Genomic DNA, 26,499 nt, shown 5'->3' on the forward strand with positions numbered 1-26,499 from the left:
CGCTGTTTTAACACCTGGTATTTATATGCCCATAGTGCAACTCAACCACTGACAGTTCAGGTGTGTTTTTGCTGGTAGCGGCTAAAGTATCCATGCGCAGAGATGATAACCCCAATCTCCCGATTTTCTTACTTACTTGACTTTGAAAATCAGCTGCAGCTCTTGACAACATCATCCAGACATGACACAGCACACTGTGATTAAAATTGCCAAACTTCACCTTTCACCTTAACAGGCCGTTTTGAAGAATTACACAATGGGTCTCAGCAAAATGTTACAGTTCAGTAGTAAAGTTTCTCTTTCCCCATTTGTGACCAGACAATTACAACTACTATTTAGAACGTATAACATATATCACCAGGATGTGTAAGGAATCATACTGCACCAATCCGTCGGCTCTTCTAAGAATAGAAACAGCTTTTTCTACAGTTTCAAACCCCTTGATTGTCTTGGAAATCATTTGGGAGACAGCTGAGACACAACTGATAAGAAAACATTTGAAAACAGTGAAACAGCAAATTCATGTCTAATCTCTGTGCGTTCATTATTCCTGCAGTGAATTTCCCCCTTCTTCCATCTCAGCAGATGACTGAATCAGAGGACTAGCAGGTGTTCTCCGGCTCTGTACTTTGGCTGCGGAAAATGGCCAAGTCACTAATAGAGGTTATAGGAAGAAAATAGTCTGGCATTACCATAACTGTCCCTGCTGTCCCTGATGAGGGTGCAGAGTTACAAGCTGCAGTAAACCCACCAGGAAATGATGAACGTTGCCATATCCAGCTGGCAGAGGAAACATGCTGCACCATCATGTCTAATAAGTGCTCTTGTTCCTCATGAACATCCTTATGTCACCAGAAAAGAGACAAATGATTGTACATGTGATTGGTTGTGATAGTGAAAGGGAAATAGTTTTCCTTTTACATCTGTTTGGCACCTCATAATGATATACACAGGGTGTGTTCAGATGTTTTTACCTTCCCCTGCAGCCCTGGCATGTGGCCACCAGCAGATTAACACATGGATTTTGGAGGAAGTGAACACCATTTGCGGATCAGTCTGTCATGTTTATGTGACTAGTTCTTCCTACTGCATGCGGTAAATGGAGAGAGTCAATCTAGTGATCTGCAAATCCAGTCCTCCGGCTGCACAAACTGTACGTCTCTGCAGATGAGTGGCAACATGTTTCCGCTCCCTCCACCTGCAGTGTGCTCTGAGCGAGAGTGGAAGAGAACACATTTACTTATTATTACAGTGTGAGGTAACAGGTTAATGACATTTAGGGCTTTTTAGGCATAGCATGAGGACATGGTGTGATATGGCAAGCAATTAAATAAAATAATCATTGGATTATATACGAACAAACAACCAAACCAAATAACCTGATGTGAATGATATAACAAAATATTAATGTGACATGATAATGCAAAAAATGACATGATAAACATGTAAAAAATAATATAACATGGCTTGACAGAACAGGACATAGCCTAAAGTTATAATGTGACATAACATGACAAAGCATAATTAAATATATAATATGGTTTAAGTACACGGTAGCATATGGTTTAACATGCTATTATATCACATACAATAACATACTACGGGACAATATAAAACCTTTTCTGCCAAGTCTAAAATGTAATTATCTCCATCACTGATTAAAGAATGAAAGATAACAGGTTCATCTATTGTTCAGAGACATGGTGGTAATGACTCTGCTCTTTAGCATAAAAGATTTAAGAGGTTCAGCCTTTTGGGGATTTATGAGCACAGAAAGATGTAAATGATCCAGAGGAGGCGAGGAAGAAGGGATTTACATGCAGCAATGTTGCATGTCAACAAAAGAGAATGGGTTAAAACTGAAGCAGGAGTCTGTCAGATAAGAAAAGTAAATGAACTGCACCAGAGGTCTCCATGAAAACAGAGCTCCTTGGATCAAATACCCACGCAGATTTTTATATTTGGACTTTTTTCATAAGCAAACATCACAAGCAATGACCTTTAATGTCAGCTAGAAAAACCTACTTCAAAAGAGAATAAAAATTCCTGAAATGTGCAACAAGTGCTTATATGAGGACGAAAAGCCTGGACGGATTCCTTCTGACAGGAAGGGTGATGTAACCTGTGAAACATCAAACAACGCAGAGAGCATAAATCTCACCCAGTGCCCATATGAAAGGAGGATCTAGCTACCAATTACTTGTGAATGTAGAGTCAAAGGTTTGATCCCCGAGCACTCACACTGTCTGGCTCAAGTGTCCTAAACCTTAGGCCTTTCCCTGGACTGATGATTGTGTCAGACTAACAGCTAGATCAGGGTTTACTGGTATACAACTGGGAGTAAAGTAGCTGCAGAGAAAACAATTAGTGACACAAATGAATTAACTTCAAGTTAAGGTTAATCTTGAACACATCACTTCTTAAGATGGCAAACTGACTAATAGACATAAACAGATTTTTATTCATTCAGATCAAAACCTTGAGGAAACTGTTCAGTGTTTTGTCTTTTCTTCTAAACCTTCTGTTAGCTATTCAGAATGCGTGCCGGACAACAAAGACAGAGAATGATGGAAATCAATATCAAGACGGGGTTGTTGGCATGAAAAGATCTGTTGTTTTGTTCAGATTATTCAGTCTGTTCATGGTTTGAAGGTTTAGAGGGGGAAAAGTACTTAAAGATGCCCTTCAGACCTCTCAGAATAAGTTCGAGTTGTGCTGGACTTGAACTTGAGTGCACGTTGGCAAACAACATCTCCAGCAGTCTGGACCGTAACTTCTGAGCAAGTTCACCTCTTAGGATCTGTGTAAAAGCAACAGAGCATGTGACAATTCAGAAAATCGCTCTTAGCATTATAGTAAGTAAAGGTCAGTACTCAAGATTTGTTTCCTGGAAACTGGAACAAGTTGCCAAAAGCTTGTTTTATGGTCCCTTTGACAAATTGTATAAATGATGTCAAACATATCTATGACATCTTTTTATGCCAGAGTTTAATAGATTTTTCTAAATCCATCTTTTCAAAGACTGTCTTCTGTTTTCTATCAGTTTGTTTGAAAGCTGTTAGTGTAATATTTGAAGGATTCAGGAGTATTACTGCATATGCTCGGTGTGATCTCACAAACACATCGTCATGCCGTCAAGCATCTTTTGTTTGCTTTCCCATCATACACACTCTATCATAAGTGAATCACAATACACCTACAGTTTTAGAGAAACCAGAAAGAAACCATGGAAGTGTTGATATGCAATTTGCACATGTGAGCTCTGACTTGTCTTTACTTCCCATTTTATTGATATGATTTCTACTATGTTTGATATTTAGATGTGATGGTTTGGCTCAGCAGAGGCACCTGGATTCCTGCTTTTGTTTATTAGATCAAGGACAACTATGGAAGTAAAAGCATCTCTAATTGTGTCAAATAAACAAAACCAAAATGTACTTCTGTAAAGTGCAGTTCACTATTTTTGCTCCTTACTGTTTCTTGTTGCAATGCAAAAAGTGATTTTGTTTAATCTTAAGTTTTATTAGTAACCTTTTTGTGCCTTTTAATATTGTCTTTTTCAGCCAATTTCTTCCTTCATCTTACCTTTAATCAATTTATTTTTACTGTTTACTGTTATTGCAATATCACAGTTTTTAGTTTAATTTGCGGTTCTTGTATTTTCCTGAGTCTGTGTTCAAAGCAATGTGAGTCATGTGTTATGAGGATTAGGAAAATGGAGAAAGCCCTGGCTAAAGCTTGCAGCTTAGTCTGGGGATATTTTAAAGGCAACTTCTTAACCTGCCATCCATTACTTGTGCTGGTTTGTGTATAAGGATGGACCCAAGTAAGAGCGACAGAAGGTAAGGAGGGTAAATGGAGTTTATTGGGTTACAACACAATATAACACAGGGCCAGAATAACTAAAAATCACTCCACAGGAGGTCAAAATCTACACATTGACAAAACTAGAACAAGTAACTACACACAAGTGGGACAGGGAAAAACAATGAACTAAACTGGAGCACGATGAGGTGAGCTAATGCAAAAGAGGAACAGAACTAGGTGAACTAAATAACCAGAAAAGAATAACACTTGGACTTGGCATCTAGACCGTATAGTGGAATGGGCCTGGTGAAAGTAGAACATATTACAAATGTTTAGTGGAACTTATATAACCTGATAAGACTGAGAAATCACCCTAACCAGGCACAAATTCAAATCTGTGTCAAGGGAATAAATATGCAGGAGAAAAACTAGTAAGTAGAGTTCAAAGTAAAACATGGAAGTTGTAACAGTGTCTGGAAATGACTTTAACAGGGAATTGTCAGGGGCAAATATATCATATAATGAAAGTGTTGCGCATACAGTGAACCACAAAACTAGAAACTCAAAACACATAACTGTGGAAATGATGCCAACAAACAGGACCATGGGTACAAGATATCAAAATGTATGAAGTAAACAAATAGAATAGCGTGGAAAACCAGAAAATATACCTCAGACCAAAAGCTCAGGGGAACAACATCAAGGGCCAGTGTGGCACAAAAGGAAGACTGACTGCAGGATGTAACAGGGAGCAAGTCTTGCAGGGGTTTAAATGGACAAGGGCACAGGTGAAAGCAATCAGGCCTGATGATGAGTAGTGAAGTTGCCAGAGAGAACTATGGAAACAGGAAACAGAACTGAGACTACCAAAATAAAAGCCAGGAACAGCAAGTATGAAGAGAAAGAGCAAAACTGAGAGGGAGAAACACCTTGCAGTATTGCTTTATGTGATGCAACATCTACAGTGGACGTTCTTAACAAACTAAAGAGGGAAACTCGTCTTTTCCATATTTCCTAATTCCTCTTTCATTCGCATAAAACACATCAAATTGCTTTGTTGAAAGTTGAACATTAATTTCCAAATATGTCCAGTGCTGACTTTCAGATCCAACTTTTTAGCACTTATGTAGCAGAGAGACACAACCTCTTTACGCACTGAGAATGGAAAGAAGCTGGTGGAAGGGTAGAAGTCAACTCTTTTACTAAAGTTACACTCAAGTAGAAGTTTTGCAAAGGGAAAAAACCCAAAGGAAACATTCGTCCTCTGTATTACAAAGTGTTTCACCTCAGCTTGTTATATATGTAGACCGTATAGAGTAACATCAAGTACTTTACTTTCATTTTCAACACCAGACAGTGTTTCTTTGCTGCAGGCAGTGGCAGAACACAAAGGTGAATTTCTAAGAAAATTAGAGTCAGATTCCTTTTCATATGAGAAAAAAATGATTTTTGAGCAACTTACCCTTAATCTGACCCTGCTCGAGTGTGTCCAGGGAGCCCGCAGGCTACAAATCTGGCCAGGCTGTGTTTTTTCTCTTTAGTGAGGCATTTACCCCGCAACTGCAGCAGTGGAGAAACCGTGCGAAAATACAGTGATGGAAATATGAACATCTAAGTAGCAGTTTGAACCATCTCAGAACTTTCTTTATGGAGCCATTAAAGCTGCTGATGCAGCGCCACAACCACTTCATGATGCCATACAGGGCCCAAATGGTGGGTTAAACTCTGCAAATCCTCCTAAAATGTTGGTTCAGCTCTTCACAGCAGAGGGCAGCAGTGGTGAAATATTGATGAGTCTGCTCCCTCTCCCTTGTAATTCAAGTAGTCTCAAGGGAATTACAGCTTGTCGTATATCAGTTTCAGACAAATGTCTTTTGAAATAGTATAACTTTTTTGTGTTGAGACATTTTACATTTTTATAATTTTTTTCCAAATTAACAAGACAAAATGTAAACTTCACTCCCACTGTCCTGGAATGAACACCCGCACTGTCAAGTTGGGATTAGGCCTGCAGGGACAGGGGGGGTAAAGGGGCTTGTCAGAGCTGCAGGGAGTAGGTTAAGCATTCAAAGCTGTAGTCTGTGGCAACCTGGGAAGATGTGTATCAACCTGCACCTAGCTAAAGCTAAAGCAGTATAAAAATATAGTCATTCTTAAGGGTTGTACCCTGGCAGCTGGAATAGGCTCCAGCCCCCCCAAGACCCTAGACAGGACAAGCAGTCACAGATATTGGATGAATGGATGGATTCTCCCCTATCAAACAACACATTAAATGCCCTCCTGCATGTACTAAACAAATTTTAAATTTAGTTTCCAAATTCGTTGTGCATTTTACCAGTTTCGCTGCAGTATTACTTCTGTGGTGCCATATCTGCCCTGTGTGAGCTGGGTTTATGATGATTGCACTAATGTTAATGTATGAATCACAAAGTCAATGACTTTCAGTTGGAGGTCATATGTATGTGTACACATTCATTAAAGAGTAAAAAAAAGAGAGAAAACATTAGAGGAGGAGGGCTATTATTTAGATTACTTAGATCTTGGGCCAGAACATTTTCTCAAAATTCAGGTTCAGAGAGAGAAAAATATTATGAACTTATATTTGAACATAATGAGCTGTGGAAGAGGATGGGGTTGCTCTGTTGTGACAAGGGTTATTTATCTTTATATTTCCAGTGTGTGTGTGTGTAAGAGAGAAAGAGGGAGAGAAAGACAGAGAGATAGCTAGAGAAATAAATTTCAGTACCCTTTAGTCTTAGCGGTGATAGATATAAATCAAAGCCAAGCTGCTACAGTACCACACATCCATGCACGCATGCACACACACACACACACACACACACACATATACACACACGGGAGGTCAACAGGTGCAGGCTGGCTAAAGTTGGCACTTTTCCTGTGATAGCATTTTCTCACCAGCAGAGTGCAGCAGCAGACTTAAGTGAATGTGAGTGTGTATTGGAAAGAATTCTGCTTGCCCTTAGGCAATGTGTGTGTTCCTGATTCAGGAGTTTCTAACTTTGTATATGCATATGTGTTTATGTTTCAGTCTGTCTGCGCTCTGCATGTGTGTGTGCGAGCATGTGCATGGGTAAGCACAGTATACCAGGGTCATAACATTGCTGAGCACATGTGGTGACAGTCTAAGGAGGAAGGCAAGAGAAGAAAGAGTGAAATAAAAGGAAAACAGAACAAATGAAAAAGTGGAGAAAAAATGAAAATCGAAAAAAAAAATACAGTACAAACATAAAATTGAGTCAATCTGGGGAGATGAAAAGAATAAAGAAGTAAAAGGTACAGATGGAAGGAAAGAAGGTACAGATGATGATAATGGGACTCAATAAAGAAGCAGTGACTATGGAGAAAGAGAGAGGAAGGGTTTGTCATCTCGCTGTAATCTCAGCTCCATAAGTAAAAAATTGTGAGCAAAGAGAAACAGAAAGACAAAGAAGAACAGCAACAACGTGGACTAACTGAAATCCCAGGGAGCCAAGATGAAAAGCCACGATAAAAACGCAGAAAGGAAACGAGGGCTGGATTATCGGGGGGAGCTGGTTAGCTTCAGCATCCAAAACAAACCCGCAGGCATTCACTCATTCACCAACAAACATCTTTTTTTTATTTTGTCTCCACGCCATTCAATAAATACACAATGCAAACCAGTTCATATTCAAAAACAACAATGTTTTTTTCTTTAAAACACAACATAAAATATGACCTAATGTGAAACAGAAATAGGAACCCTCAAAGGAGAGAAGCAATGAAATCAAGAGGAGGTGAAGACAATGCTCATGTTTAAGTGTGAAACAGTGAGACCATTTCGAGTTTCTCTTCCAAATGAACTGATACTGAGTGGAAATATATTTTTAAAACAAATACCAGATGAACTGATGCACATTTTCCAGATGAACCTTCTTACAATCCATTGACTTTACTGTGTTTGTGTATTGCTGTCTTAATGACTAAAAACCACACATGCACACAGTCACACTCATACATTCACCAAAAATTAAACACTTTCCTCAATGGATCCAGTGAGGACGCCGAGAGCTACAGTAGCTATGGCTGCACTTCGAGAAGAAGTCCTGTCAGCGAAATACAACTTGCTCAATCTTAAAATTCAGCTGGGTGTCTTTCAACAACTCCCAAAAAAGAATCCACAGCTGGACATCTGTATTATAAAGCATCATCTACATCTTTTGTCCCGTTGAGGTGCTTTCAGAGCAAACCAAACAAACAAACAAAAAAGAAATTCCAGCAAAAACCGAAGGCAGGAAGCAGAAGGCAGCAGGTTTGAAAAGTCTGGTTGGTCCTCTTCGTAGCTTCATCCCTTCATATAATGAGTCATTTTATCATTCTCTGTTCGTTACAATCCTGAAGCTGATAACAGGGTGGGTGTGAGGTGGGGGTAGGGGCTGGTAGGAAGACCCCAGTGTGCAGCTCTGGGGTTGGGTTCATCTGAGAGGAGGAGGAGGCAGCGGGCAGGTTTGGTCAGCCTCTACGGATCAGTGCGCCCAGGTTTGTCTTTTGTCTGAAGCTTTCGTCATCAGGTCGTCTTCCTCATTTGAATCTGCGGACAACAGAAAAACTCCCTTTAAGAATCACTCAAGCAGCAGGATCTTTGTGTTATGGTGTGACTGACGCGGCCTGAGGTCACTGTGGGTGTTCATCGCTCACCGACACATTCGGGACAACACGAGCCGTCTCTGCGGGTGATGTTGGAGCAGCTCAGTATTGGACACTGCTTCCTCTGACACTTGGTCACACCGTGCTGTGGAGAATAAGATGGACAAAGGGGGGCGGTCAGTCCGTCGTCTTGACAAGAATGTCCAAATGTGAAGAAGTACGGCCTACAATTGTGTTATTACCCACAGCTTGTTTAGTTTTGCTTCATTATTAGCTGCATTACATTTTTGGGCTGGATTGACACACTGCCACCATAAAAGCTAATATTGTGCTTGTGCTTTACGTCCACCTGATCAATTTAAGTCCAATGCTTTGCACTTTTTTGGCTGATTCATTTGCCACAAATTTCTGATAGAAAACTGTCAAGGTGCTGAATTCACTGCTACCCTGTTGGTGGGTTTTTCAACGTCTTTAGGGAAAATCCTCCTGCTGTGTCTAACAATGTCTATCTAACTCGTTTTTACGCTGACAGTATATTTTTATTTGATAAAGAAAGGCTTTATATCCATATCCATATAGGCTTAGATCTTCATATTCACAGCCCTTCTATTCTAAACTCTCTGTAAACTGTGATTCATAGTTTGATCACATTCACAAAATGCAAGTGGATTAGTAATTATCATAATCAAGAATAGAATAGATTTTAGTAGTTAGTAGTAAAAAGAAAAAACTTTACTTATAAGATCTTTACTTACATTTCAGTAAAACTAAAGCAGGTATAACATTTAACCTTGAGTGCTATTTCCGGGCTCTCACAATACTTACATCACACCAGCAGTTGATGCACTTCATCTCCCCCACCAGCGGCACCCAGGGGTGCCAGTTATCGCTGTTCTGGTAATAGTTCTTGCCAAATTTGCAGTGCCTCGGCCCATCTGCTTGCATCATGTCGCTGTGCTCCAGGCCTGCTGGAGTCCTCTCCTCGTCCGGACACTCCTTACAGCAATCGGATGGATTACGTCTCACGGGATGACTGCAGGTCAATTTCGGACACATCACCTTCTCACAGTGCACTTCACCTGTGGATCCCTGTGAATAAAAGGTAGTATTACCAGCAACTCTTTTTTTTTTTTTTTTTGTCAAAATAAAAGAATGCAGCTGAATTTTAAAAAAAATAAATGGTTCATAAGACTGATTTGCCAGAGAGACAGAAAACTCTTAAAAACACAAATTTACAGATTGACTTTGGAGCCTAATACAAGATAAATGATCCAGTAAGTGCTTTTGGAAAATAAATCCAGCCAAATGAGAACGGGTTGACTGATGTATATTTACCTTGCAAGTGCAGATGGCACATTTAATGTAGCCAAAGGGAGGTACAAAGGGATGCCATGTAGTTCCTGGGGGATGGATCTTCTGGTCACCTTCAAAGTAACAACCTGACAGAGAAGAAGAAAAGGTGAAAATCAGAATGAAATTGGCAAAATGATTCAGTTAAGTTTTAATTGCAAGCAGTGAATAAAAGAATGAGTGCATAGAGAGAGACAAACTACAGCCTTCAGAGAAACTGACAAAAAAAACACAGGGAGAGGAGGGGAGAGAGGAGAAGTGGTTCTTACCTTCAGGATCTTCATCCACCCTCTCTGGAGCTGTCAAGTCCTTGGGCTCCTTCCTATCTGTACACATAATGGAAACAGACGCACAGATTTACTTTTAAACTTCATGATCACTGTGCAAAGACGGAATTTACCCAGATCATTAAATTTCCACAAAAACTCAGGATAACCAAATCACTTAATCCTCTATTAATCATGATTTCAAATATTTGCGCATCTCATGTACAAACAAAAGCTCTGACTGTCTCACCATCACAGATAGGGCAGCACTTCTGCTCAAGCTGAATGGTTCGGGAGCAGGTCAACACCGGACAGATGACTGGATCACATATCACTGTTCGCTTCTACGAGACAATGCAGGAAAATGACACGGATCAGGTTTTACATGCTCTTACAGAAAATGTATTCACATTTCAGTGCCAAAACATGCATTATACTATCAAGTAGTTCGTCTCACAGCTGTGCTAAGAATCTTTACCTGGCAGCTGCAAGAGAAACACTTGTTGTATTTGGGTGTCCAACGGGAGCCATGAGCATGGTACAGGTTCTCGAAGAAGCAGGTATGGGGGTCTTTCTTCAGCTCCTCTGGGTCTTTCACAAAAAAGTCCTCAAGCTCAGCATCCTCCACTGCCCCCGTGGCCCCAGACTCACAGCTGTTTGCCACATGGACCTGTACAGAGGACAGAAAGAGGAGGAGGCAGGTAAAGAGAAATAAGAATGGAAAAATAACAAGGAATTAGATGAGGAGTTGGTGAAAGACCGGCAGAGAAAAGAAAAAAGAGAGAGACACAGACGTTAGGACATAAGACATTTGCTGGCCACACCTGACTGATGTCAAGCTGACTGGTTAATTGTTCTTAAATGGAGCATGTCTTAAGCAGATGGCTGTTTATGTGTTGGACCTGACTGTGATTAGAACAGCTGAAACCTACTGTTGTGTGTGTGTGTGTGTGTGTGTGTGTGTGTGTGTGAGTGTGTATGTGGGCGTGTGTTTCTGAAACCCAATAAAACTTTTACTAAAGTGTCTCAAGGGAGACAGCACCTGCAAGTGAACGTGTGTGTTTGTGTGTGCTAGCATGTGCTGGGCGAGCAGTCATGCATGTATATAAATACTCAGGTGTCTAAAAGAGGCCCCAAGGACTCTGGTCTTCATCTTTCTTTTATCTCATTACTTTTTGAATTTTATCTCCTAGTTCTGGTGCTACTATTGCCAATCGAGCATGAGACAGATGAAGGTGTCTTGCAGCACTCCAGTCACAGCTGGAAATGTCTAATTATCTTTACAGATTACAGCATCAATGTTTGTTTCTGTGTTTTCATGTGAATCAATCAAATGATGGAAGCCAAGAACAAAATGACGTTATCATTCATCTTTCAGCCTAATTATGCTGCTAAGTTGCCATTTAACATATTAACATGTAACATATTGTGTATGTTATGACTGCCTTACTGCTGCTGCAGTAAAACAGCTGTATTGTACTGTACAACTTATGTTTCAGTTTACTGTGCTGCGACTGCTGTAGAGCTAAAATGATCGTATATGTTTTATCTTCTATTCACAAATGTTTCTACTACAGCTGCTAATTTCAATAACTTTTAGACAACTTTAAATTAGTGTTTTTACCACCAATACTTCTCCTAAAGGGACAAGCTGAATGAATAAAAACAAACTGAGCCATCCAAAGAACCAACTACAACTTTTAACAGTGAGCCTTTGTTTTTGTTTTTTACATACCCGTCCTCGTATTTCTCCTCGAGGGTTCAGCTTGGTGCTGACCTGGATGAAGGCAGTTCCCTGGTTCAGGTGTTGTAGTAACTCAACACCGATGTCCTTTAACACTCCCTGAGCCTGAGCAGAGGAGAAGAAAAACAGCTTAAGTTATGTGATGTATTCTATGTGTTTGTATTGTGCATAATAGTCGCTCTCATTTGTGTCTGTGTTCACACTCATTTACCCGTGATCCATAGAAACCAGTCAGCAGCCTCTTGTGGGTGGAGCTGCTGTCATCAAGCTCTCCGATCTCAGCCAGACCGTGTAGGTGAGCGTTCACAGTGAGGTCGTCAGCTTTGCTGAGGCCCGCAACAATGATCTCGTAGTGCAGGTGACATTGTTTGTCCACTGATACCCAGGCATGACCAGAAGCCCCCGTTCTTACTGGAGGAGACACAAAGTGTCCGGCCAGAGGGGTGGGCAACTCTGAAGAAGGAAGACATCAGTTAAAGTTAGAGGGGCATTATACTATGTAAGGTACATTTATATAAGAATTCCATCTGTTTCTCCTCTGTTTCCCAGTTTCTTCTCCTCTCTCTGCTTCCACTGATCCCATACCATGTCTGGGTGCCTCCATGCCGCTGTAGAGCAGAGCCTTGATCTGGCCCCTCAGCTCCCCCTCCTGGCTGTGAGCTGTGGCCACATTGATGAAGAGTTCATTCTGCAGCAGCATGTGGATGTGTCGGGCCTCCAGTCGACTCCAGCTGCCCACCGCTTGCCCAGTGGCCTTGTCGAACTCCGGCGTCAGGTCGTACAGCACGGAGCGCTTGTTGCGCCGCCTTGGCTTCAGCTCAATTGTGAGGCCGACCAGTTCACTGGTGAGACCTGAAACCTGAACCTGGAAGACGAGAGCGAAGAACAAATGGGCAGAGCTCAAAAATGTGTTTTGTTTGTTGTTATGTTTAAGCTTCATAGGACATATAAAAACAAAAGTGTGTAGTTTTGTAGGTAGAGCTGTAGGTCTTAAAAAATGACAGAAGTGAACATGCCTGGTAGTCCAGTGTGCCGTTATCGTGAAGATTGAAAACAGCAGAGCCCACACCTCCGGTCTTCCCAGGGGTCAGTGCATCTCCACTGGACATCACACTGTGAATAGCTGAGCCATACAAAAACAGATTAACATCAAAAACCCACTTAGGATCATTACTAATCTATACACACTGCTTTCTCCCCCCTGAGTTTCCCTGTTTTAAGCCACAGTAGAAGCTTGACAGCATGAGGCAGTGATTTCAATCATGTTAAAATTTGGTAGATGGTTGAAGGAAGGAAAAGACAAGGAGTACATTCCCTTGTGTTCTGCAGCTGCACGCACACACACACACACACATATCAAAGGCAAATACCCATAATGTCATCTCTTCATTGGGACCAAGTTATTGAAGGGACAGTTTCAAATGAACCACTAATCAGGAGAAGGCATGTGCGCTTGTGTAATGGGGTAAGCGGCCTTGGGCCAAAAAACATACATGTTGTTTCACTGTCTGGCACACACACAACCACCCAAGGTTAAGCCTTACAATGAGGTAACCACTATTGAATGCAGCAGGCTTAAAAAGGCTGAGCTGATTGCAGAGAAGAATGAGAAAAGTAAAGAGAAAAAAGTTTTTAAAAAAATGACACAGAGACAGAAAAAAGCCAGAGAGCAAGAATGAGGCCAAAGATACGCAAAGGGGACAGCAGATTGAGACGTGAGGCGAGAGACTGGGAAACTGAGAGAAGGAGAGGAGAATAGACAGAAAGGAGCGTGTTGGGTTTTGAATTCTTCACGCATAACGTCAAGCTGTTAATCATAGCACTGGAACACCAGCCCGGAGTGTCAGGTCCAGCAGGCTGTGACCCTGGCAGCACCAGTGTGTGAGAGTGTGCATGTAAAAAAAGCATCTTTATGTGCATTTTTGTTGGTGTGTGTGCACGTCTTTGCGTGTTGGAGCCTTTCAAAATGTTCCTCGGCGCTGGACATCTTGACATTCGCTGTTTGTGTTGTTCGATGTTTGAGAATGCGTCCCATGAAAAGACCATGTGTGCTTTTAACGGTTTCAGACAAATAGGCTGTCCACAACATTCCAGAAACCTCTGTCTCCCTTTCTGTCTGTCTCACACATACACACACACAGACACACACACACACATGCATACACAGTCTTGGTGGGCCAGCAAGTCAAACAGAAGGTCTATAAACATGGTTTTCCCCCAGCGATAAGACTTGAAAGGATGGAGACAGAAAGAAAAAGAAGTATTTATAGAGGAGAATGACAAAAACAGCCACAGATGGATGAGAAAAAACCAACTGCTATGGAAAACACATTCTTAGCGGATCTCGTGTTGAGCGGATGTGCTGTGCTGGGGACCGACTCGTTGGAATAAGGTGCGTTTGACTTACTGTCACACGATTTTTTGCCCGTGATGAAGCCAGAGATGCGCTGGGGATCCTGACCCTCAGATGCCACGGTGATCTCCAGCTGACCGCGAGACAACCAGAAGAGTTCGCGGCTGTTCAGGTCTGTCAGCACCTCTGCAAAATCAGGATCCTGCACAGAGGAAAAAGTTGGAGGTTAAATGTGAGTCAGCGAGTTTCCACTGTAAATACATTTCTCCTCAATAATATGAAAATGTCACATTATATTGTTAAGATGGTGTTGACAGGATCTTGGTACAATGCTGACATGTTACTGATGCAACCGACCCCCAATTTGTTTCGACAAAAGACAGATTGTTGAAACAACTTTTCCCTGCAGTTTATGCTAATTTAAGGAAAACAGAACCAACAGTAAAGATTAATACAGCAATTACAAAAGCATCACAAATTCAGAAACCACCAAACTATGCCCAAGAATCTGGCTAATTTTGTGTTAACATGTTTCACACTGAGACGTTCAAGCAGACAGACTGGACTCTGGGTGGGGGGGGGGGGGGGGGGGGGGGTCAGGATGTTGAGAAATGTTGGATTAATAAGACAGATGTATGAGCGTGTTGAAGAAATGTTACTTTTATGACCTCAGGGCCTCGGTTCAATATAAATATAGATGTAGCATAAATCCCCACAGCGAAGAGCCAAAGCAGAGTGGGTCTGGATAGAGAGAGGGTGACTTGTATTTGGGAAAATGAATGGATAGAATAATGAGAGGGAAGTAAGGTGCAGAAGGATATATTGTGGCCTTGTGTAAATCAAGCAGAGCAATAATACTGTCAGGATTACAGGTCCAGGAAAAAAATGACTTCACACATTTAAAAATCTGATGTGTTTGCTGGTCTGTGTGTGTATTTAAAGTCAGAAAAATAAAGGCAAGCATCAACTCTTGTGAAAAACTGTATATGCTTTGTTGTTTATGTGCCCGTGTTACTCAGCTAGACTCTAAATGAGTCAGCGGTTTGGGTTTCAGCGTTTAGCTTGAGGACACTTTGAGGGGTCACGTTGCTGAGCTCGAACTTTTCACATATTTTTCACGGTCTTTCTCACCGCCAGGCTCAACAGAGGCGCATCGGGCCTTCACGCAATTCCTGGCAGAATTAAAAACAGACGCGCTTTTCATCGCTCCTCTCCCTCCCTCTTTCCTCCCTCCATCCATTTCAACCCACAGACCACTAACCACTGACATGTGTGAGGAGTGTGTACGCAGTCCATCCTTCGCTCCCCCCCTAACTTCTCCCTGTCTCTCATCCCTCGCTCACATCTGTCTCCTTCCAGTGCTCCTCTCAAACACTTTCTCTCCTCCCTTGTTTTCCCCTCACTCTTCCTCTCCATCTAGTTTTCTTGTCACATCTCGGGGTAGTTAGCTGTGATCAGAGCTGCGACGACAACAACAGCACTAGGATGTGGTGACCCAACCACATCCGTCTATGAGAGGAGGTGAGGAAGAGGGGGACTGGGACTGTGTGTGTGAGTGTGTGTGTCGCATTTTCCTAACCAACAACAACACTGCTCCTCCTGCAGTCACCACTTAATTTTCAGTCTGTGCCAGCCAGGTAACACTTTTCCCCGACAATTCCCATGCTGGTTAAGCAACGCTTTTTTCCTAAGAAATCTGCAGAAATCTCTCTCTATTTCTATTTTTCAAGCAGTTGCAAAATGTAAAATGCAAAAATTAAATATATGCTGCAAAATTTTGAGCACTTTTCACCGCTGGTATCAGCTTGGAGCAAACCTTGAATGCTTGTAAATGTGTTACTCACGTGAGAGGTGATGTTGGCAAGAATCTCTCTCAGGATGTGCTGGCGGTAGAGAAGCTGGACTCGGATTGGCACCACAAGGGGCTCTGATTAGAAAGAAAGAGAGAGAGACAGATTGTTAGTGTCTGCTGCTAATATCTCCCTTTCCAAATTCCATGATTTTCCATGAACAGAAGAACTGTTCAAACTGATGGACTAAAATAATCCTTTAGGTGATTCCGCTCCCGGGGGTTTCATTTTATTTTTCCGGATATGATTAACTGATCGCCTGTGCTCTTTCTCAGCCATTGTTTCTGTCCAAACTACAGTTCTACTGTAGCATTTGTGTCTCCCTACAGTGTGTCCCCCATCTCACCTTTAGCCTTGTGTTTGATGAGGCCTTGCAGGATGAGGATGAAGTGAAGGTTGTTCTCCGTGTCACTCAGAGTCAACATGGCGATGCCTCCCATGCTTGAATTCTCCTGCTCTGATGTCAGCGTTGAGCTAAATGTCTCTGTACAGAAGACACATGCACATTTTCAGTATCTGTATTCTCTTACAGGACTGGACGTCTCCACAAATTCTTAACTGTAAATAAAACCCAAATTTTAATCTACATTAATCCACACAGGGCTTTTAAAGATTACATAGGGCCGTATACAATTCCACCGCTTTGTAAATATTGAGTTTATTGTGCACTACAAAACAAAGACACACACACACACGTCTAAGAGGAAAATTACAACAAAGGATGAGCATGCAATAATATCTCACATGCACACTCACCAGCAAACAGTGCTCTGTGTTTGATGATCTTTCCCTCCACTTCTTCTCGTCTGTTTGCCGATGTCGTCATACTGATGCGCATCTGCTCAGACTGCAGCTGTTGTATTAGGGGCTTAGCCACGTTCTTCCATACTCCACAGATCTGAACACACACACACACACACAAACACACATAGGTAAGGTGGATATTGGTGAGGTGCATATTGTTAATTAAAAAAAAAAATCCATTCAGACAGACAACACTGTGCACATCTGGTAAAATTATCAAAACGTGATTGTGTTCCCAACCTCTGTCTGCAGACTCTCAACGTTAAACTTCTTCCTGAGAGGAAGAAATGTGGCGGTGCGCCGACACCTCATAACTCAGAGTTCAGGACTATGAAATAAAATCAAGTTTTATTTATATAACCCAAAATCACAAAGTTGCCTCAAGGGGGTCTGTGATCTGTTCAACAGCGACACCCTCTGTTCTTATGTAATCTCAGTTTTAATGAGCAATACTCTCCATCCCCCTGCAAGGCAGTGATGTAACATGTGAAAAATTCTCCCTTTCCCAAAGTTTTGCTCTAATGTGGTGTGTTTTCTCTAAGGTCCTCTGCTGCTTGACACTGACATTTATCTAAAAATAATAATGGGCCAATTTCTGGGACCTGCAATTTTGGGCTCCTGCCTTGTTGAACACAGTGCTGTGGTCTAAAATGGAAAGAGGAGACGTGTGTATTTTGGCAGGAAATGATGTGTAGTGATAGAGCGAGACCTTGGGGAGCATGTGGTCATGCACGTATGGGTCCTACTGTTACACCGACATATCGGTTTACTGATTTATCAGGATAATATTGGGCCTTTTATTTTATAAGTCAGTGATGTACACCTCTGACCCGGTGACCCGTTAGAGCAAATGGCTGATTGTTGGTGTTTACTGCAATCAGACTAAGTTTATGATGTTTAAAAAGAGGCAGCAAAGCAAAAAGGAAGTGTCACAGCGTGTGCTTATGTGTGTTTGTTTATCTTTTTTTAAAAATGTAAATAATGAGAGAAGTCAGAGTTTGGAGTGAAAGCATTCATCACACATGCAGAAACAATACCAGAAAAATACGGAATGAAGATTATTATTATTATTTAGATTATTTCCTATGCATGTGATGTCTTACCATATCTGACTGTCCTTTGGGGACCCTGAATTCAAAAGCAGTGGTCCTGTCTGAATCCAGGAAGACAATTCTACTGGGACGTCCCATTCTGGAAAGTGAGGGAAAAGTGAGAGAGATTTTATCCACAGTGGTATTGTCCGAAATGTAACTCATTTTTTCGCTTCTTAAAAATGCTGAGTGCAACAGATGCAGACGCTTTAAACAATCGAGACGTCTTTTACAGTTTACAACTTTGTTTCCGGTAAAAGAAGAGGAGAGCTGGAATGTTAGCATGATCAATTGTCCCCCTTCAGAGACTCAAGCTGCAGAAATCCCAAAGGAGCAGGCATTTCCATTGTGACACATTGCATGTTTTACCTCTGGTATGTGATGGAGAAGGCCAGGTTGTTTTTGGTCAGTGAGAAACGAGCTCTGGCAACACCGCTGGAGCTGGGAAGCCACGAGTCAGTGAGCCCTGTCAGCACTGATACGAAGTCTGCAGGAGGAGACAGACAGGGTGAGATGGTTACTTATGAAATATAATAGAGTAGAAATATTCCTAAATTTTCCTTAACATGAGTGTGAAGCCTCAGAGTGTGAAGCCTCAGAGTGAACTCAGGCTTGCAGATATATTTAAGTATAATGTGTGTCAGAGATTGTTTTTATTTCTTCTCAGTTATGTCAAGTTCTCTTTAATGTGTGTGTCAGTGGTTTGTCTACAGGTTTTCCCACTCACCAGTGCGGCTCTCCTCAGGTCCCAGTTCCTCAGAGGTCAAGTAGGATCTGTCATTGTAAGATTTGTGAAGGTCGTCCTCTTTCGCTTTGCTCTTCTCCTGGAAATACTCAAAGGTGTCCAGCAAAGAGTCCGTCTGTTTGTTGTCACTGTCACCTGTAGATAAAAACCACTTAAAGTTGAGCCACATGTGTATTTGAAATGACTATTACAAAAAAAGTAATGCAAATATAAAGTTGTATCGATGTTACATGTGCAGTTTCCCAATAGACACAGCTATTGTTGGCCTCTGCTGTGGTACAAATATGAACATGTTTTATTATTTATCACTTTTCTGGACGAACAGGCCGTAGTGTTATTCGGGATTCTAATAAAGACTTTTAATGTTTGATTTTAAAACTCCCTGGCAAGATAAACCATGTGAACCCAAACATTTCAAAACACAATCTGTTCCAGTGTCTCCAAAGTCTGGTGCACAGATGAGACCAAAGCATTGGCCGTCCACTTTATTTCCCCCTTGATTATGTTGTGCATATAGATAAAAAGTGTGAAATGAGCCTGGGAGGAACCATGACAAACTGAGGTTTGATGAGACAGGTGAAGAATGTTGAAGAAACAGCCGAAACTGGAAGATGGGGCAACTAACTACGGTCTACTGCAGCTGAAAAGATTTTTAAGGAAATTGGGAGCGACACTGGCGTGCGATCCCAACACTGACCCACTGTTCCACACAAACTGCTGTGTGTCCTGATGTAATGTGTAGACCTCACTGCTTTCCACACACACACACACACACACACGCATGAACATGCACAGTGACACATGCAGCGCTGATTATTCAGCCAAATACTGACACACGTAGTTGTTCCTGAGATAGAAAACCACAAACCGTCTCTCTTAGTCAGCCTAACTTTACTTCTACAAGTCTTCAGTGGAGCTCCCCACGACTGCCTGCTTTCTTTCTTAGAAGTGTATAACACACACACACACACACACACACACACACACACACACACACACACACACACACACACACACACACACACACACACACTCACACATAGCCTACACATTTCAAATCCTATCATTCCTTTTTCTCTTTTCTGCTCCAATGGGCATGGCCTAAGGGCTTCTAGGTTAGTGTGTCTCTCTCACTTCTACACAATAGTATATCCTCAGGTGTGCCAGTCATTACACATACACAGTACAGTAAACACACACACACACACACTCACACACACACAATTTTCCATCAAGTACACAAACATACTTGCTGCTTTGGTTCCAAAGCTAAGACAAACACACTCAACCTTTTCCTTAAAACTTGACCACACAGTCATATGTCTATCCAATTCTTGACACACACACACACAGAGCACAGTGTTGTCCCCACAGGGCTTTACCTTTTCTTTCCATTACCACACACACATGGCAAAGAAAAACACACAACCTGCTGAATAACAGCGCAGCTTGAGGACCCACCCTGTGTGTGTGTGTGTGTGACAGGGGAGCTCAAACTCTCTAATAAGGTGCAATTGCGTGTGCAGACAAGGTAAGAGGCAACATGTGAACAAGGACAAGCTAGATGGGTCGTTCACTTAGTTGTGGCGGGTTGGACAAAATGTCTACTAGATTTGGTGAAATGGAAAATCAATTGACCTGCTCATTGTGACCAGCAGCTGTTCTGAAGCTGCTCACTATAGTTGACCCATGGGGAAGGAAAACAACTGGGAGTGCAAAGGGGGAAATGAAGGCACAGAGAAGAAGAGGGAAAAGAGAGGTGTGAGAGAAAGTGTGCCAACGGAGAAGAGCATTCATTTTCACCTTTTTATGGTGCTTTAAACAGTCTGTATGTGTGTGTTGCTTTCTAATAGATTTGGGTCAGGCTTTAGCAGGTCGTAAAACCGGGTTAGTTGGATGATTACCTTTTGGGCAGGTTTTACAGCACTGGCCTGGAAGCAGGACAGGATCATCACAGTCTGGGTCTGGACAGTCTTGCTTGATGTTCTTACAGTTCACTTTCCCAAACACCTTGTTACGACGGCCCCTCTGCTGCCAGAGAAATAAAACACAGATCACGCTCACCAACCGTCGCCTGAAACGCCACAGTGACAGAATCTGCGTTTGTGCTTCAACAGCTGATTACAATTTCGCCTGGAGGTCCAGCTACAGTTCAACCCACTGCTGCACAGATATGTTTTGGGAAAAGTCATATTTTAGACAGAACTTACAGATTCGCAGTGGCACTGGACACAGTGCATGACGCCGAAGGGCTCCCCTAAATCTGGGTGCCATGTGTCGTCCAGAGAATAGAATCGGCCTCCGAATGCGCATCCTGCAACACAAACAGTGCTGATTACACACGGCCGTCCTCAGGGTCAAACACTGGATGGTTATAATCACAATTCGTTGCCTTACTCCAAACCAGAGGCGGTTTTGATTACAGGATTATATATGAGGTTTGGGCTATTATGGTAGAATTAATTACGGGGAGCAAAAGAAGAATTCAGCTGAGGCATTTTATAATATGAACGGACTTGCATAAGGGTTTTCTGAGCAGGAAAAGAAAGTCCAGCTGAGCCCCTGACTGCAGGATAACATACAGATGGGTCCATTGTATCCATTTTCATATTTTACAACAAATAAATCCTGCACAGCTCACTGCCCAGGCACGTCAGAGGCGACTAAATCTCCCTAGATGCCTCTTGAGTTGTGGGACTCGACAATGCATCATGTCTCATCTAAGTGATCCATGAGCAAGCATGGGAGACATTCAATTTTCCACTGCAAGATTATCAGATTCCCAGAAATTCACAAAGTCCATGCCAAACCTTGTTAAGGGGATTTTCAGATGTCATTTAATAAAGTACAAGCAACAAAAGGCAAGAAATACTATAAAGTGCATTCAGTATAAACATAAACAATAAACATATTTAAATGGTCATTACAGGTAATACCATTCACTGTATTGCTTTTGTTCTCAGCTGCAGGATAACAGATTTGATGTGAAACGATGAGGTTGCAGAAGCTATGGGGTTTTTTGGTTTTTTTGTTTTTTGTTTTTTTTTAACTTTATGTTTACATCCACATCAGATGGACCACGCAGAAAGCGAAGCCCTGACTTCAACAGTTCCTCCCTGTGGGCGTGAGCACCCTCAAACACTCACACAGCTGAAGCCACTACGTTACAGCCACCGTTTTACTTTGAGTCCGTTGTGCTGGAGCCACAAATACAAAAAACATGTCACTAGTCTAATATACAGGGAGTGCCTGGTATACTGGTGCTACAGGAGATAAAAACAGCTTTTACAGTTATTATTACTATACTACAATCATAATTGAGTGTTTCTCACGCTGAGTTCCTACAGGGATATTATAGTGATTTTTGGTTTGGATTAGTGCCTGTGATCAGTGTGTGTGTGTGGTGAGCCTCCTTTAGTGCACACACACACACACACTCATGCACATACACTAAACAGTTCTGTTACCCTATTGCCAACCTCGCTGAGGCTCAATGGCCAGCCTTGCTCACTGCTACCAACCTGGTTCACATTATTCTTTCATTAAACTGACTACACGCTTTAAACAGTCCAGTCCAGTTAACCGGGGGAGCCAAACTCGCTTTTGCCTGCCACTTCTCTCTCTGCTGAAATAAATCATCTCAGAGGAGCCAATGCTTGTAATGGAAAGTCGATTGATTACAGTTTTCCAACGCTGAATTACACGTTATGTCGGTGGTAAACGTGGATTTCCCACAGTTTTGGACTCCAAAGTAGTTACCTTAGAAAAACCGCAGAGAGATTTGTATGTAGGGGCTTTCACACATGAATCAAACGGCATTCACTGCGGTTATGACTCAGATGTTTGCCGCTAGTTTACACAGTCCAGACGGTGAGAGACGTTTCAAGGAAGCATCGGGAATTTACCAAATAAAAAAAAAGAAGTTAATAAGGTTTTTAGGTTACACGGAGTATTGAGCCACGCCACCTTCACAGCGTGTGAACCCAGAAGAAATGGAGCTCACCGCCTGGCCCTGGCACAACATCCCAAACATCGTGAGAAAATCGGGACATTTATAGTTTTCCTGCTTTTTCTGCAAAATCGCGCAAACCTCCTATTTGTCCTTCAGGTTGTAACGATGCTTTAGTGTGCTTACTTCAACTCGGCGCAGAATTAGACTTTAAATTGGTACTTTGGTATCGTTTATTGTCACTGTCACAATTTGGCTTGAGCCGGGTCAAATCTCAGTTTAAAGCTTAACATTTTTTCTTGTTGTATTGGATGTTTGCCGGATCGATGACTGGTCCCCACTAATTCCTTGTAGGGTACAGTATAGTCACTCTGCACTCATTTTTACTCAACATGACCGGACTGGTAACTTTAAAATAAGCAAATTTTAAACGAAGTTTTGCTGCTGTCCTGCGCTCGGTTTGTCTCTCGGCTCCCTCGCACAACATGCATAAAGACTCATCGTTGGAACAGCTTTGAAATAAAAGAGTTTGCTTTCTTACCCGACAGGCCTTTGGACGGCACCGGTTCTCTCTCTGACTGGATGGGCAGAGCCGGAGACTTGAGCCGGGAGGCCACTCCGATGTGCAGCCATGCGCAGCTCAGTACGCACAGCAAGGGACGTAGCGCGCAGGGAAGCAGCATCCCAAAGCTCCCTCTCTTCCTGACTCTCCACAGAATACTTCCCCTCTAAACCTCCGATGTGGAGCGTTGTATGGAGCGTCTGTAGAGCGACTAAAACCACTTAAGTTTCCTCTTTATATCCAAGTGTTGCTCACCAGTTTGAAAGTCCGAGTTGTTTCCAGGCTGAGGTTTCCCGAAGCCGGGACACAGGCTGATCAGCTGTACCGTTTGTCTGTCCTCAGCACCAACACCCTCCTCAGAGTCCCGTCCCTTTCTGTTTTATAGCCGGCTCCTATGACAGCTTCAAGCAGCCACCGGTCTGGAGGAGGGTGGGGGGAGATGATGGGTGGGATGGATGATGGGTGGGTGATGGAAAGGGAAATCACCCCCCCATCAATCCACTAACACTTAGGATATGGAAACGAGCCTTTGTCTGATTGATTAGAACCAAAGACTTTTCTACGCACTGTTTGATTAGGACAAATTCTGGGGGAGAAAGAAAAATATAGAATGATATCAATATTAAACAGTTATAAGTTTTATAATAACTTGAGCAGCCAATGTCATTCTGTAGTGACATTTTTATTCCCGTGGTTTGGTTTTTATTTCTATTTCCTGTAAGATGCAAATTAAATGTTATATCATTACACTATTGTGTTGGTTGTGTTACCAAACGCTCCTCCATGCATTTGCTGGTTTAATTGTTTGTCACGTGTCCTCCAGATACATTTATAACATGCGTGCTCTGATTTTCTCACTTACATTTGGGATCCTTTAAATAAAAATGGGAATCTCCAGATCATGTACAGTAAGGAATGTGCGAACGCCTGCTGCTGTCTGCTGCCGGCTGCACTGTCTATTTTTTCAAGTGTGTTTAGAGCTGAGACCTAAGTGACTTAACAGAAACAAATGAAAATACTTGGAATACCTCAAGGCAACTCGTTTCATTTCACCCTGGTCTTCTGCAGGCCTCTTGTCCTCTGTTAGACCTCAAACTAATTCTTTTGGCGCGCTGAAAAACCTACCTGGATTTAAAATGACATTTATTACACTGTACATCATTTTCGCTTCATTTCATTTGAAAATGAAGCTTCCCTGCTACCTTAAACATGCAAGTTGCCAGAATTTATGTTATTGCAACATTAATGTTTGAGTTTAGGGAATGAAGCTGGATTCAGTTCACTAAACCCACAGCTGAATGGGTCATTCAGTCATTTTGTCTTTCTTTTAGCATTTTCTTAGTTTAATGTCACTTCTTCCTTTAACTTAAACAACTCACTGCTGCAGCTTTTGAAGCCATTTGAACACAGGTGTGTACAAAGGCAACTTTTGAAGATGATACAATTAAAGGTGTAATTGTTAAGGGGGGGCTGAAACTAGCCCTAATTATGCATAGTTAACTCTGCTTTAATAATCATCAAAAGAAACAACCATGATTACATTTAACACGGGTTCTTAAGATGAGTCTTTGTAGTGTTTTATCTTTCAAACAATCCATGCTGGGGGGTGGGGTGGGGGGTCTGCTGGTTAATGTTGTAGCTCTGTGTCTCTAAAAACTTTATTTAATAAGTTCAGTTAAACATGAGCAGCACATTCATTCAATCACAACCTTTGTGAAGTTATTAGGTGGTTTGAGAATTAAAGCAAGTTTAATAAACTTGAAATGAACAAAACAGGCATATTTATTTGTTTAATAAACTCCTGTGTGATGCTTTTCAGTATTGAACTTAGGGCCCAACATCCATTTAACCTCACATCTTTTAAAACGAGAAGTGGCCACTATGAGGCTTCACAACTTGAATTTATTAGGCCCTATTTAGATCTGGGAAATGTTCCCATTAAACAAAACAGAGCAGTTGAGCAACAGTCCAGTTCCTCACAGTGGTCCCTTGGGGGCCAGAACAAACGCTCTCCAGTTCAAGTTTACATTACTATAGTGGTGCTCATGGGTGATGATTTTAGAGTTCAAGAAAGGCCAGGCTTATAATATCAGTGAGATGTGTGGAATAAAGGAGTTATGAGTTGGGGGGGGGGGTGTTGATGATGATAAAGTCTAATTATTCACATAATTTGGCATGTTTACTGTTTGTTGTCCTGGAACTATATAAAGTAAAATTAAATATAATCAAGATAACATCCGCAACCTTTGGCATTAAATATGCGCACTGTGTTCCTGGTTACTTTAGTCCAGTTGCTGAAGTAACTAAACTTTATCACTAAACGTGTTTATAACGTCGCGTAAAAACACGCCAAATCTAATCGGATTCGTGCCAAAATGGCAGAGCAAGGTGCGAGCGCAAGGTGTTATTTTAATGCATGTGTCACATTATGTGGCCTGTGGGAGCGACTTCCATCCGGGTGTGGGACTTCACGCGGGTCTCCCACCTCCAGTAATGGGAGTCGATGATGGCCTGTTTGCACTTCATCATGGAGTGATAAGCGAGGCTTTTGTTTTGCCCTGCACACGGTGATTCATTAGGCTGACTGGATGGTAAATTGTCTATTGGAGCTAACAAAACCTACTGCACTTAACAGCTCCATTGGAATAACGACGGTAACGCGTTTTTGTGTATTAAAGACGTCCGGCACCGATTAAGAAACCAACATTTTGTGTGAAACTGCATTTCATTATAGTAAAAATCGCACCTTGTACCAGATTCTTCCTGCGTCTGACACAGTCATCCAGTCATCCAGTCTGGATGCAAATGATAATGGAAACATTGATAACGTGTAATTCTTGCAAATATTTGTGTGAAGCTGTTTTGTTTTTGCAGAACTGATTTCAGCTCAGAACAAAACAAATATGTGCTTATAAATTAAGCTGAGTGCGACAATTGGCAATAAGCAAATTTTTAACTGTAATATTGCTGCATTCGGCTCACAAATTATTTTTCTTTGGACCAACTTTCTTCTTGGTTCCATATCTGCACAAATGTCGATGTGATTAGAGAAAACTCTGGGAATAAACTCTGTAGTCACGTCTAATGTGTCAGGAAACATTACAGCATAATAAAATCGATTAACCATTTCGTTGCGTTATGAGTCCGACCAAACTCTGATCAGAACCTAATTACAAACAGACACAAATGTTCTTTTTTAAATAATATCTCTCCACAGTCCAGGAATGTCTCCTAGGGGAGAGCAATAACCTGATATGAAACAGTGCTGGCAGGGAAGAAATATGCAGCAACAGACCTCACAGACCCAAATGCGAACGTCATTAAAAGGGCATTATCGACATTTGCGCTC

At 41.9% G+C, this 26,499-nt stretch overlaps 1 protein-coding gene across 2 annotated transcripts; it reads right to left on the bottom strand.

Moving 5' to 3' along the window:
- Positions 1-7,406: 7,406 nt before the first annotated feature.
- Positions 7,407-23,523, bottom strand: chrd (chordin). Of its 2 annotated transcripts, none has more exons than XM_067508424.1 (21): positions 23,130-23,523; positions 20,850-20,953; positions 20,544-20,667; positions 18,622-18,774; positions 18,264-18,381; positions 17,907-17,994; positions 16,756-16,897; positions 16,346-16,483; positions 15,994-16,076; positions 14,204-14,351; positions 12,813-12,919; positions 12,382-12,661; positions 12,008-12,249; positions 11,788-11,901; positions 10,531-10,722; positions 10,303-10,396; positions 10,056-10,112; positions 9,772-9,875; positions 9,262-9,525; positions 8,488-8,581; positions 7,407-8,380 (listed from the first exon to the last, which is right to left on the bottom strand). In XM_067508424.1, the coding sequence occupies exons 1-21, from the start codon at positions 23,269-23,271 to the stop codon at positions 8,316-8,318; spliced, it is 2,853 nt and encodes a 950-aa protein (XP_067364525.1). In that variant the 5' UTR covers positions 23,272-23,523; the 3' UTR covers positions 7,407-8,315. The 2 variants fall into 2 exon arrangements, with proteins under 2 accessions (XP_067364525.1, XP_067364524.1); XM_067508423.1 differs by having other exon boundaries at positions 20,544-20,670.
- Between the last annotated feature and the right edge of the window lie 2,976 nt (positions 23,524-26,499).

Source organism: Channa argus, chromosome 6 (assembly GCF_033026475.1).
Source record: "Channa argus isolate prfri chromosome 6, Channa argus male v1.0, whole genome shotgun sequence".
In the NCBI taxonomy this organism is placed as follows: domain Eukaryota; kingdom Metazoa; phylum Chordata; class Actinopteri; order Anabantiformes; family Channidae; genus Channa; species Channa argus.

Bases quoted from the DNA above. Each gene is read 5' to 3' on its own strand.
- chrd (XM_067508423.1), bottom strand. From the start codon at position 23,271: ATGCTGCTTCCCTGCGCGCTACGTCCCTTGCTGTGCGTACTGAGCTGC. The intron at 16,484-16,755 runs GTGAGTGTGCAT...TCTTCTGTACAG, and splicing joins ACACAGAGCACTGTTTGCTG to AGACATTTAGCTCAACGCTG. The intron at 12,662-12,812 runs GCATGTTCACTT...CTCGTCTTCCAG, and splicing joins ACGGCACACTGGACTACCAG to GTTCAGGTTTCAGGTCTCAC.